General features: G+C 40.7%; 1 protein-coding gene across 1 annotated transcript in view; it reads right to left on the bottom strand.

Annotated features, from left to right (window-relative positions):
• The window catches only part of LOC138260698 (extracellular calcium-sensing receptor-like), a 68,959-nt gene that overhangs the window by 47,079 nt on the left and 8,717 nt on the right, over nucleotides 1–13,163 (bottom strand). The window contains exon 3 of the mRNA XM_069209196.1: nucleotides 12,743–13,034. Coding sequence (XP_069065297.1) covers nucleotides 12,743–13,034 — 292 coding nt within the window. The remainder of the gene's footprint in view (nucleotides 1–12,742; nucleotides 13,035–13,163) is intronic.

Raw genomic sequence — 13,163 nt, 5'->3', positions numbered from 1 at the left:
AAAGGCCAAAGCCGAAGGCAAAGACCAATATCAAGGGAGCAGGCCTTTAATGGGTGTAAAAACAAAGGCCTCTCAGCTTGAGGGGGATTGAAATCCCTGAAGTTCTGAAAAACTTTGATTCACAGCTGTTACTGTGATTGTCCTACAGCTAACTGCCATGTGCAGTGCAGTAAAAGGGCACTGAAGTCAGCCCCTGGTTCTCTCTGGGCTTGGCTAAACTGCTTTTTCTCATTCAGCTGGACCGGGGAGACCCAAGAGCTGAGCAGCATTCCCCTCCCTCCTTCCGAGGCTCAAGTGATTCAATGAGCTCTGGCAGGAGAGAGGGGATGGCTCCAGTGTGCCCTGCATCACAGCCTCTGCCATTTGCTTTTCCCTGCCCACTCCATCTACTTTGGAGAGGCAGGGGAAAGAGAAAGGCAAAGGCTGTGGATGACAACATTGAAATGTTGAAATTAGTGTGCCTATATCAGTTTATATAGGCTGCTGCTACTCTATTGTCTTCAATGGAACTCTCAAAATTCCAATGTTCTAATCCTTATTACATGCTTCTTTGACAGCTACTAATTTCCATGATACAAAGTCTAAAAGAAAGCATTTTCAACAGTAATTTAGATTACTTAGATAGCAACTCAGAGGATAGCATAAATATTTGGTAAACAATCATCAATCTTGTGCCGTCCTCCACACTAGTGCTCGCGTGCCAAGAACAGCTCCAAGCCGTCCTGGCACACGAAGCATGAAATCTCTCTGGTGCAATGACGAGAGGGATTACCTTTCATTCGAAATAGCCTAGGTTGCTAATGAAGAGCTTCCCCAGCTCCTGAGGCTAGTCAGTTTTTTTCTCTGAGATCACAATCTAGGGACATGACGTGCTGGAGTAATGTCATAGAAAGTGAAAGTGATGTGAGCCGATCAACTCATTTCACTTTCACTGTTTTGGTGCTCAGGGCATTTCTCAGCTCCCTAGCACCAAAGCACATGGGGAGGTATCACTGGAAAGGGGATAATCTCCACTTCTCAATGGTACCTTTCCCAAGTAAATCCCTGCTTGAGGATAACCACAGGAGGGCGATCCTCAAGCAGGGATCTGCTCCACTAGCCACTAGGGAGTTTAATTTACTTGCAGAGAAGGACCTCTTGAACAAGGGTCGCTCCCCATTATTGATGAAATATTTTGGCCATTTTCTGCTCCTTCAGGGGCAGATCGGGCATGTTTATGGGACAATCTGCCCCCAAGGGGGACAAAAAAACACTAGCCAACAGGGATTTTCATTTTAGATGTTGGGAAGCATTCCCTTGAGCAAGGGTCAATCCCCATTTTTAGGGCAGTATTTTAGCTGTGATCGGCCATATTTTTAGGCTGAGCTGACCACAAGGGGGGCATAAAATCACTAAACACCAGTGATAATTATTTTAAATGTCAAGGATCAGCCTCATTGTTGGGGAATTATTTTGGCTTTTTTCTGCCCACCTGGGGCAGATTGGCCATATTTTTAGGGCAATCTGCCCCCAAAGGGGGAGCAGTAAACAACTAGTCACAGGGAATTTTAATTTCAAATCTTGGGGAGTGGCCCTTTGGTAGCGAGTTATAGTTACCTTAGTGCATGAGATATAGTTTATTGAGATAACTATGAACAGGGCAACTGGAATTAAATGTCATGAGAGTGCTAAATTATGTGGCAGGGTTTAGTAAATTATGAGGCAGGAAAAGGTAAATTATGAGGTATAATGTGGTGCATTTTGAAATAAGATTACTTCTTTATTTCAACATGTTTATACTTCATAACACTGTCTGGGCATTGGTTGCACCTCATTAGTACCATTTTAATACTGAAATTTAGCAATAAGCAACAAAAAGGTGACCAGTCCAGTTTTACAAAGGCCCTTTCACTGAGCGGCAACATGTGTCACTTTTATTAACCTTTGAACAGCTTGAGCTGGAAACATTTTTTTTGTTTTAATCTGCAGATTATGTGACATATGATAAATTATGTGGCAAATCTGTAACTATGCAAAAGGTACCATGGCCGCACAATCACATAATTCCAGTGACCCTGACTATAACTGTAACTGCTGACTTGCTATGGTTTTGGGTATGTGAAATCTGAACCTAACTATAACGTCCCCGTAGCCTTTGTTTTTTATTAATTTCTAAGCTTTTTTTTATTCTATGTTCTAACTATAACATCTCTGCAACCTTTGGTTTTATTCAGTGAATTTCTAGTTTTTTAAATATAAAATAATGTTTTATTACAATAAGTTAATCCAAATGCCACCTGTGGGCAATCCCTCGCATCCAGCCAACCCCATGCGATGGGTCTGTGAGTGGCTGTGTGAGTCTGTGATTGTGGGTGTGAATGGTTTTGTGGGTCTGTGAATGAATGTGTGAGTGGCTGTGTGGATTTGTGGTTCTGTGAGTGGGTATGTGAGTGTGTGAATGGGTGTGTGAGTGAGTGTAGCAGTGGCTGTGTAGGTCTATTAGTGGGTGTGCAAGTGGTTTGTGGGTCTGTGAGTAGGTGAGTGAGTGGCTGAATTGGTGTATGAGTGGGTGTGTCAGTAGTTCTGTGGGTGTGTAAGTGGGTGTGTGAGTGAGTATGTGAGTAGCTGTGTGGGTCTGTAACAGTGGCTGGTATTGGTTTTGTGGGTCTGTGAGTGGCTGACTGAGTGTGTGAGTGGGTGTATGAGTAGCTGTGTGGGTTTGTGAGTGGGTGTGTGGTTTGTGGGTGTGTGAGTGGCTGTATGGGTGAGTGAGTGGTTGTGTGTGTAAGTGTGTATGTGAGTGGGTGTGTGAGTAGTAGTTGAATGGCTGTGTGGGTCTGTAACTGGGTGTGTTAATGGTCTGTGGGTTTGTGACTGGGTGCGTGACTGTGTGAATGGGTGTGTGAGTGAGTGTGTAGATGGGCCTGTGAGTTGGTATATGTTTTTTTAATTGTGGTCCGAATCGGTGGATTTATCACAGATTCACATGGGGGGCAACGCTGAGCGCTGCAGTGGATCTGCAGATCGTCACTTGCCCCCAAAAAACTTTTTGGGCTATTTCTTGCCCATGAGGGATCTCTCAAGGACCCCTCCATGAGACCCATGGGATCATGGTACCGCTACCCTGAACCCTTCTATGACTTTTAAGTTTTATTCCACCTCTCATCCCCACTGAGACCGAGTCGCTATACACAAAATGGTCACCTCAACTTTTCTCTCAGGTTCAGGTCAGTCAATCACGGCATTACTTGTGGCGCATGGATCCATGTCTCTAGATATACATAAATTTTATTTCTTTAATAATTCCAAAACTACTAAACATGTTCACACCAAATTACAAAAAGAGGTCTTTCTGTACCAAGATTTAGCTTTCTGCCAAATTTAGTGTAATTCCATTTAAAGCTTTGGGCTGTAGTAGTGTCTAAAATCCCTATGGGAAATTGCATGGAGAAAAAGTGTTTTGGGACCCCCCTTTTTCTTAGCCCCTGTTTGCTGAATCACCCCCAGTCATTCCAGAATGCTGCAGAAGTGGCTTAAACAATAGTTTAAAAAAAGTTGAAGCAAAACAAAAAATGCTTTTCCTGTGGAAACTAGGGGCCTAATTTACAAGATGCCTCTACCGCCAAAGAGTCACTTTTTATGATGCACCGGTGGTACAGGCCTCTCAATCATATCTATGAGTCAACTCAAGCCACCCTGCATGGCTTTGCATTACTTCATAGATATTGAGTAAGACAAAGCAGTGCAAAGCACTGCCTTGCCCTACTCTGTGTCAAGGAGGTTTTCCATGGGGGTTGAATTGGGTTTTCCCAAGCAACACCTCTAGGCTTTGACACATTACCAGATTTAAAAGGATCTATAAACCTGGAAATGCCTCACAACTGTGCTCCTCCCCAGTAGAGGTGAGATGAAGAGAAATAACTTTATTTCTTCTCGTTGTTTCCTGTTTCTATATGTGCTGCATTCTGAAGCATAAATAGAAAGATGAAAAGGCCTCCATTGATTGTTTTTATTTAGGAAAGTGTCCTTTTACTGCACAAAACAATTGTGCCAACAACGCAGACAGAGATGCACCATCATGCAAGAATGCCTGCGTTGGCACTAGGCACCAATTTGTGTGCCAGCAGAAAGGACAGGAATGTGCTCTATTTCATTATGCATTCCTTCCCTTTCCTTTCGATGCAGGGCAGTGCAGCAGGAAGAATTGCAGGGCTGTCCTGCATCAAAAGGTTGTAAATGAGGCCCTAGATCCTAACTATACCTACATGAGAAGCTTCTAACAATCTTAGAATTATGTGAGTCTATGGCAGAATTGACCCCAACAACCTTCTGTGTCAAAATCTTAGGTTTAGTCTATCACCTCTACCTGCATTCTCAAACCCCAGAGTGGCTAGAGCATATCCACATTAAGGGGCAGATTTAAGAGCCCCTAGCGCCTCCCTGCACCACATTAATATCATTTTTTTACACTAATGTGGCCCGACGAGGCCAAAATCGCTGTGCCAAACTTACAAAGACTTTGTAACCCTTTGTGCTACATTATGCTTGCACCAGGCATAATGTATGTAAAGGGGGTGTTTCCCCATTGGGGGGAGGTGTGAAAATTGTGATTATTGTGTTAACAATGGTCCTCAATGGGCTTTGCAGGATTAGCATAAAAATTTTTGACACCTATCCTGCAAAGCTCCGAAATAGTGTCAAACATGTTGACGCTAGTTCCCCTGACTACCGCCATAGTGCGCCATTTCTAATATATGGTGCGCATGTGGTGGTGTTTGGGGGGCACTAAGGGGCGCAAGAAAAGTGTGCAGAGCCATGTTTCTTAAATCAGGCCCTAAGTTCTTTCTAGAATAAACTTGGTAGTTAAAATGAGTTCATGTGGATCACACCATCCACTACCATATTCTTTATATTATGAAGGTGATGTTAAAAATATTATTAACCTCAGATTCCTTATTTAATACTAAGAGGATGGGCATGGGCAGAATTGAACTTGGTTTAGACAGTTGATTCTCAGTGACCTACAGAATGCATATTTTGGGCCAAGATCATCTGTTCTATTGCTACTGCAAAGTTTAACAGGGATAGACAAAGAGCCCTCATACTATAACCAACACCACAAGCATAACATCAGTAAAGCAACTGCCCAAGCCTATCTACACTATAACCATCATCAGAAGCAAGAAATCAGTAAAACAACTACCAAAGCATAGCAATGCCACTTCTCATAAGGAGCAGCTTGGCAAGAGAGGATATTATGTCAATGCATGTATTATTTTAAATGTGTTTCATTATATTTAATATTGGATATTTTACACTTTATAACCAGCTGATTAGAAGCAACAGATCTAAAAATGAATTTAGAGCTCCTTTAATTTGCATTTGTTTTGGACTTGCTCATCATTGTCTTTCTGAATCATACTATCACCTGCCATTGTCAGGTTCTGAACTAACTAATTTGATTCTCTATGTACATAGTTATTGTTGAATAATTTTAGAAATACTTACATTGCCATCTCCACTAATTCAGAGTGTTTAGATTAGGGCCCTATGTGACAATCCAGATGTAATATTGAAATATCCTAACAGAATAGGGGTGCCCAATTTGTACACTGACTTCTATTTTTGGGCTATGTGTACCTGTATGAAGCTATCTGGAGTATTAAAATGATCATGAAAATTGCCTACCATGCTACCAATGTCACTTCAAGTCTATCATTTGAAATCTGAGTATATGAATAAGGATATCACTGTTATGAAATCATAACACTTTTTTAATACAAATAACGTCAGAGGCTAATTATTTTGTCACTGTCTCTCTATGTATATGTTTTCTCTAATTTTCTTTCTCTTTATTATTACACAGCCCAGAAGAATCAGATGAATCCATGAAACACAGGTTGGCAGTATTAAGTATTCAATGGGTGATTACTAAGTGGAACAGATCAATTTAGGATATTATATACAGTAAAATTTCAATGAATTAGAGATTTTATCCTTCTCAAGACTATCAACCTAGACTCATATTCAAAACCTGATTATGATAAAAATTGATAATCTGGATTTGATCTCTAAACACTGACAGACCATTGGAAATCAGTGGGCAATGATTGGTGATGGTAATGATTATTACCAACAACTGTTTTGCTTTGATTTTTGAATATATATTTTTCTACAACACAATTAAAAGAGAAATATCTCTGATCAGTTACAAGTGTGGAAGTTTATAATTTTTGTTTAATCTCTAAAACATAATTTTGGTTTACATGTTGGATTTCTGGTACTCTTTGGGTTAAGATTGTACAAGGCAATGAAGGACTACTAAACTCAAAAGTGTTAGGTTACTCGTGTTCTAGTCCAGAGATGATATGATTGTGCAGTTTGGCCCTCTCTGTTTGTTTTTATTGAAGCAGGACCAAGGCTGATTTGCATGAACCTGGGTCTATTTTGAGATGGCACAGTGGGCAAAAAACAGTGGACTGGGATAAGCCCCTGAGTAATTACCAGTGATCAAGATTAATTATGAATTATTAATTCAAGCATTCCATCACTTTTTTAAATTCTTCATTGTGACACCTGAAGTGTGAAAGAATGACCAGATGTGTCTGCTGTGCTCCCTGTGCCACTGGAATGAAGATAGATACAAACAGATTATGAGGCCCAAATGGAGCAAAAACAGTCTTGAGTTGCTTATGTTCTGTTTCAGAAAGGACCTTGAATCACAATGTGGATAGTGAGCCCAACTTCCATCACTGGTGCAGTGGTAATTTTGTATAGTTAAAAAGAAGTGGACACTCAGACATGGTGTGAGGTAACAACAAATCACTTATTTTTACCAACAAGGAAAATAGCTCATGTTGTTGTACATTTTTCTACTGATGGAAGTGCAGTGTGAAGATTTGTCAATTATGTTTTGATTTTAGGATTCAGGAGCAATGCAGAGTGAGGAAACAGAACAAAAATAAAATCTAGGAGGCTAAGTTCTAACTGGTACCAAGCGCCTTTGACCGGATGGACTCTAATAACCCACATAGCAAGTTTGGATTGTTTTGGGGGGCAGAAATGGGGTGAATAATTGCATTTAAACTTCAGTAGACTAGCCACTAAATAGCCAGAGTTTTCAAGGTACTGTTTGTGACATTCCAGCTGGTCAGCAAGCTCAGAGGAATAGCACTCAAACAACTTGGGTAGTTCCCACTTTCTTGGGGAGACCAACTATGCTGGGAAACCACTGACAGCAGATTTACTATGCCACACGGGTATGGCAGACATGTTGACTCCAATGTCAATTCTAAAAAAAGCCTCCAAAAAGGGAGTTGGTATCTGGAAATGACACGATCATAGAGCCAGTAATGAGATATTGCAATCATGAGTAAAATCAGTAATCTACTTTAACAGTAAAGATTTTTGAAGTATGTAATATTCCCCTGTTTGATTGCAAAATCCCAAACCAGGGCAATCAATCAATCAATCAATCCGGTATTTGTAAAGTGCGGCTAATCACCCATGAGGGTCTCAAGGCGTTGGCGGGTAATAGGAGATCAGAATAAGAGCCAGGTTTTGAGGTTCTTCTTGAATTGAGGTTGTGAGGGTGATTGCCTGAGGTGTAGCGGAAGAGCGTTCCAGGTCTTTGCTTTGAGGTAAAAGAAGGATCTTCCACCAGCTGAATTCTTGCACATCCTCGGGGTCGTGAGAGGGCCAGTTGGGCGGAGCAAAGGTGTCGGTGGGCGTGTGGAAGTCAGGCAGTGGTTGAGGTATGCGGGTCCTATGTGGTGGGGGGCCTTGTATGGATGTGTGAGAAGCTTGAAGGTGATTCTTTTGTTGATTTAGAGCCAGTGAAGGTCTCTTAGGTGACCGGAGATGTGGCTGTGGCGGGGATGTTCAGGATGAGTCTGGCCAAGACGTTCTAGATTCTCTGCAGTTTCTTTTGGAGTGCTTAGGTGGTGCCGGCATAGAGTGCATTTCTGTAGTCTAATTTGTGGGTAACAAGCTTCTTGGTGACTGTTTTCCTGGATTTGATTGTGATCCATTTGAAGATCTTTTGGAGCAGGTGTAGTGTGTGGAAGCATGAGGATGCGACGACGTTGACTTGGTGGTTCATTGAGAGAGAGGAGTCCATGATGATGCTGCGGTTGGCAGTATGGTCAGTGCGGTGGTTCCGAGCACTGGAGACCACCAGGAGTCACCCCAGGCAGAGGTCGAGGAACCCAAGATGAGGACCTTGGTCTTGTCAGAGTTGAGCGATCCAGGCCGTTACTGCCCTAATTCAGTTTTGAAAGTTGCTTTTTGCAGTTGTAGGCTTGTCGGTGAGGGAGATGATCAGTTGCGTGTCGTTGGCATAGGAAACAGTGTTGAGTCCATAGTTTCTGACGATGCTAACGAGCGGGACCATGTGGATGTTGGGGAGGATGGAGCTCATGGACGAGGCCTGAGGAACTCCACGGATGATCTCTGGGCTAAATTTGTTAAGAGAGCAATTACCCCTGAATGGGACCTGGAAACACACTGTTTAGGAATGTGTGAAGTTTCGCGGACCCAGTTCAACAACCTGAAGGTTGGACCTGTTTCAGTTTTTTGTTAAAAAAAAAAAAGCCTTCAGCGAGGGTGAAAAGATACCAGATCCAACATCTAATAACATATAATGGTGTAAGTCGTGTTAGCTGCTTCATCATTAATAAAGTGAACAGTTTTGTTTTAAAATGTATAACTAAACTTTGCAGCAGGAGTACGAGCCTGGAAATGCACTGTACCCTCTTCTGATGAGCCAACACCCCTGCTGCAGTGGCATAACAAAGGCCCCCGTAGCCACTGCAATGCAGGGTGGCCCCAGATCTCCAGGGGACCCCTTCAACACAGTATGCTGTGCACTGGCGGCAGGCCCCTGACTGGGTGCAGATTTGAGGGGCCCCCTCCAAGGACTTTGCAGGGAGGCCCCCCTCAAGTTCTGTTACACCACTGCCCTACTACATTCCTCTGACTGCACCCCCTTCTGAGTAGCTAGAGTCTGTATTATTCAAGAATGCAGAAGTGTAATCTGCGCATGTTATCAATGAAGATTCTAAGCCCCAGAAGTTTGTAATCCATTCTAAAAGTATTGCTTTGGTTCTTGTACTGAATTATAAATGACAGAGGTTTTTCCTTCAGTTAAAAAACGTTCTTTTCACATTCTACACCCGGACTTGTATTCTCTTTCACTCCACTTCTTTTATGTTTGTGCCAGGAAGCCTGAGTTTTCAATGTGTATCTATAGCCCAGTTTCTCTGCCTATTAGATAGTGCCCATTTCAGATGATGTATAGTTCTATGCAACAAACGACAGAGGGCTGGCATGTGTTCAATAAAATGAAACTACAATGTTTTTTTAAATTTATATCATCCTCCTATATTTCAATAATCCTCACAATTATGTGTTTTAAATTTTTGAGGGCATGCAAGGACAGCCCACTGAGATCCATCAACATAGAACTCCATGAACTGCCTACAAGGTGAAGCCATGTACGCAGTAGTTTGTCACCAAAGAATAACTGTGTTGAAATGTAATGTGTGAGTCTTTCACACTCCAATACTGTTCTTCAGTTTAAAAAGATAATTTATCGGAAGGTATCTGCTGTTTCAAATAATGCAGATCTGTATCCAATATTAAAGGAGATATGATCCTATGTGCTGTACTAGGATTTTCACCCCACCATCATCTTTTGCAATGATTGCCTTACAACTGTTGCTTTTTCAGCAAAATTATGTCTTTTCAGCAAATTGTTCCATGATGACACATGAATTAGCACATAATCCTTTGCATGAAATGCCTTTCACCCTGCGATTGTGAATGGATTGTAAATGCAAGATGATCGAAAAGCTAAGGCCCAGATTTATACTTTCGCACAGTTTTGCGTAAAAAAGTATAGCGCCGGCATGCGCCATTTCACAGCGCCAGCCGGGTGCCATGTTTAAGGAATGGCGCAAGCCGACTCTAACTGTGGGCTAACGTCAAGGGAAATGACGTTAGCTGGGTGGGGGTAGCGGTATGGGGGAATGGGGTATTGCACTGAAAAATTACATTAGGCTGGCTAGAGTAAAAAAATAACTCTAACCAGCCTAGCATCATTTCCTGACGCAAAACCTACCATACCACATGACTCCTGTCTGAGAAAAGAGAGGAGTCATGCCCACCACCCAAATGGTCAGCACAGGGGACAAGGGTCCCCTGGGCATGGCCTATGCACCCAGTGCCATATAGGGGGGCCCATTTCAATGGCACTTAAAAAAATATTTACCTCCACTTACCTATACTTACCTTGGATGAGGTCCCTCTGGTGTGGGTAGGGATGTCCCTGGGGACTGGGGAGGACACCTGTGGACTTGTTATATGATGTTCCCCCGTGTGAAGGGGCCCACAGGTCCCCTGACCCAGGCATTAAATAATGGTCAGCGTCAAAATATAAATATGGAGTTAAGTTTGCGCTGAAGTAGCATAAAAAACTGACGCTAATTCAGCACAAACAGAGTATAAATCTAAGATTCTTGCTTTTAAGGCATATTGTTTGTCTGTTGCCTGGTATGTTAAAAATAAGTGTTCAATAAATGGACTACTGATCCTCTTGGGCAGGACATTCTTGTAAGTAATGCAACTAATACCTATCATGATTTACCACTATCTCAAATTAATGGAGTCCTGTGAAAATCTGCTTGGGATATGAATTTGACCTCTTAATTTGGTGCTTTCATAAATTCTTCTAATGCTGAAATACTCATGGAGATATTTGTAGATGAGAGTAGCAGCTCACATAATACATTGGAGAACTGGATGAGGTTGACTAAAATTTGTCAAAAGCTTTTTTTCCTTGAATACACGTATGCCACTTCTAACAAACTACTGAAAAGTAGCTCTAAATAAAGATTGATGGTTTAATGCAGAAGCCTGAGATGATAAACACATAGAAAAATGTGATTATTTTCAATCCAGAGAACTTGGTGATGGATGGTTGGAAGTACATCAGGAAATTGATTAGGCTTTTCCAGAATCATTTTAAGAAGGTGACAGTGCAGCTAAATAGGATGTGATGTTTGATATGTCAATAAGTAGTAATGTGCCCACATTCTGTAAATACATTTAATTTTGTTTTTAATGGTTTCTCATTATTTAGTTTCAAATATTTACTTAAATTGACTAATTAAGTCCATGAATGGTTCTACAACCCGTGGAACAATAGACATGCTAATCTTGTAGCAGTAAAATACCACACACCATGGGCTATGAAGACTAGCTAGTGTTCTTGTTGAGACACCAACCATTTTTGTAGTATCTCCTGGATCTCAATGTATGTAAATAAAAAAGGAGATAAAACGGGTCTGGGAAACTATAGATTACTTTCTATGTTGTGTCCAGTGAAAGACTTATGTCTACAGCTTTAGTCACTGAATTATTACCATGGCAAGAAGAAACATATTGCTGATTATTGCAGAAAAAAGATTTAATTTGAGCTACTCTCCAAGGAATAATTGACTGTTACTCAGTACACTTTCAAAAGATGTACTTGTGAATAAATGCACTTTGTGAATTCATGTATATTTCATATCGGTGTTGTATGAAATAAACAGAGGCAGACTATGGAATACATTGTTATATTTAAGTATCTCTTCTGCACTTTAACAAGCAATCCAATGACAGGATTCTCATGAGTAGGTGACTGTGCATTTCTGGTGAAAGAAGGAATTTGTTCAAAATGAGGTTGATGCAAGTAATAGGGTAGGGTACATATTAGCCCTTCATTGGTGACCGGTAATAGATAACCAGTAGTAGCTAAGGTGGGCTATTCAGTGGCTATTATAAATGGCCTCATGGCAAGCATGATATGCCCCTGTGTTGCAACCATTTTTGAATTTGTTTAACCATATTAATGGCCAAATTCGGAAGAAAGACAGTAGGATGCAGAAATCAATTCCAATAAAGGCACCCTGACGAGATTCTGTCATAAGATCAGCTAATATTAAAAGACACATTTTATTTTATAAAACAGCTTGGAGGGGTTTGACTACATAATAAGATATTGAAGTATTGGCAGTTTATTGTATCAATCGGTGGTTAGATAATATTTCCAAATATCAATTTAAGATAGTTGTGAGAAGAGATTTGATGAGATTAGGGAAATTAATGTCATCCATCTAAGTCAGCTATCAATTTACCAAATATATACGTGAAATATTATGAGAAAAGGCTAAACAATTACTTTATGGATGGCAGATCAATGATTGATAAAAAGGCTGTACTTCTTACTACAATTTGGTCAATTGACAATATGAAAACCAGCTAATGGGTTGAATTTTATTTACTTCACAAGAATATATCTTAGTTATGTAACAAACAACTTGAAAGTATATATCATTTTGATTGAGACCCATCTTCTTTTGATACAAATAAAGGAGTGTGTGCCACAAACATTTTTTTCTAATTTAGTTTCTCAGCAGCCAAATATGGTTTTCAGGTGATTAAATACTTACCTATTGCTATGGTCAAACTGTTTTATGAGCGGTTGAAACCAAAAGTAATCATGCTATAGCTTAATGTTAATAAATATTTTTATGGCACGTTTTACACTGGTGTTTAATGTTTGTAAGGTTTATTGTTAACCAGTGAAGTAAAACCAGTATCTGTAGAAGCATACTTGGAGCAAGGTTATTTGGAGGAAACAGTTAAGTAAATGTGCCCACTCCATGGAATGTATTATGTTATAACTAGTATTTTATTAGGTATTATGCTCATATCATACCTGAGGGAACCTGCTGAGCCCGAGTATTCTGGCCATGGGAACAGATTCTGCTGATGTACCAGCTCCGATAATGCCGGCAAATTTGGGACTTAATTGACAGCAATAGTTAGGAGTTGTCTTCTTCCCTCCTGAAAGCTGCTGCAAAGTGCCTCCAACAGCACCAATAACAGAGGAACACAAGTCATAAATCTCAAATCCCAATGTGGTGTTAGGTAGGAGATAAGGGCTTGCATTGATTTCATTGATGGCAAACACCACAGCAAGGACATTCTGATAGTAATTTGGATTAATCCTGGAGATAGAAAGGAAATGCATAACTGTGAAATCCAATCTATAGCACTGGCTAAAATCAAGCTTGAGCACATTTTTAGATAGACGTATTTCAAAAAGTGTACACATCTTAATGAAGCACATCTAATTT

This window comes from Pleurodeles waltl, chromosome 10 (genome assembly GCF_031143425.1).
Source record: "Pleurodeles waltl isolate 20211129_DDA chromosome 10, aPleWal1.hap1.20221129, whole genome shotgun sequence".
Lineage (NCBI taxonomy): Eukaryota > Metazoa > Chordata > Amphibia > Caudata > Salamandridae > Pleurodeles > Pleurodeles waltl.
This window is presented reverse-complemented; position numbering and strand designations above follow the sequence as displayed.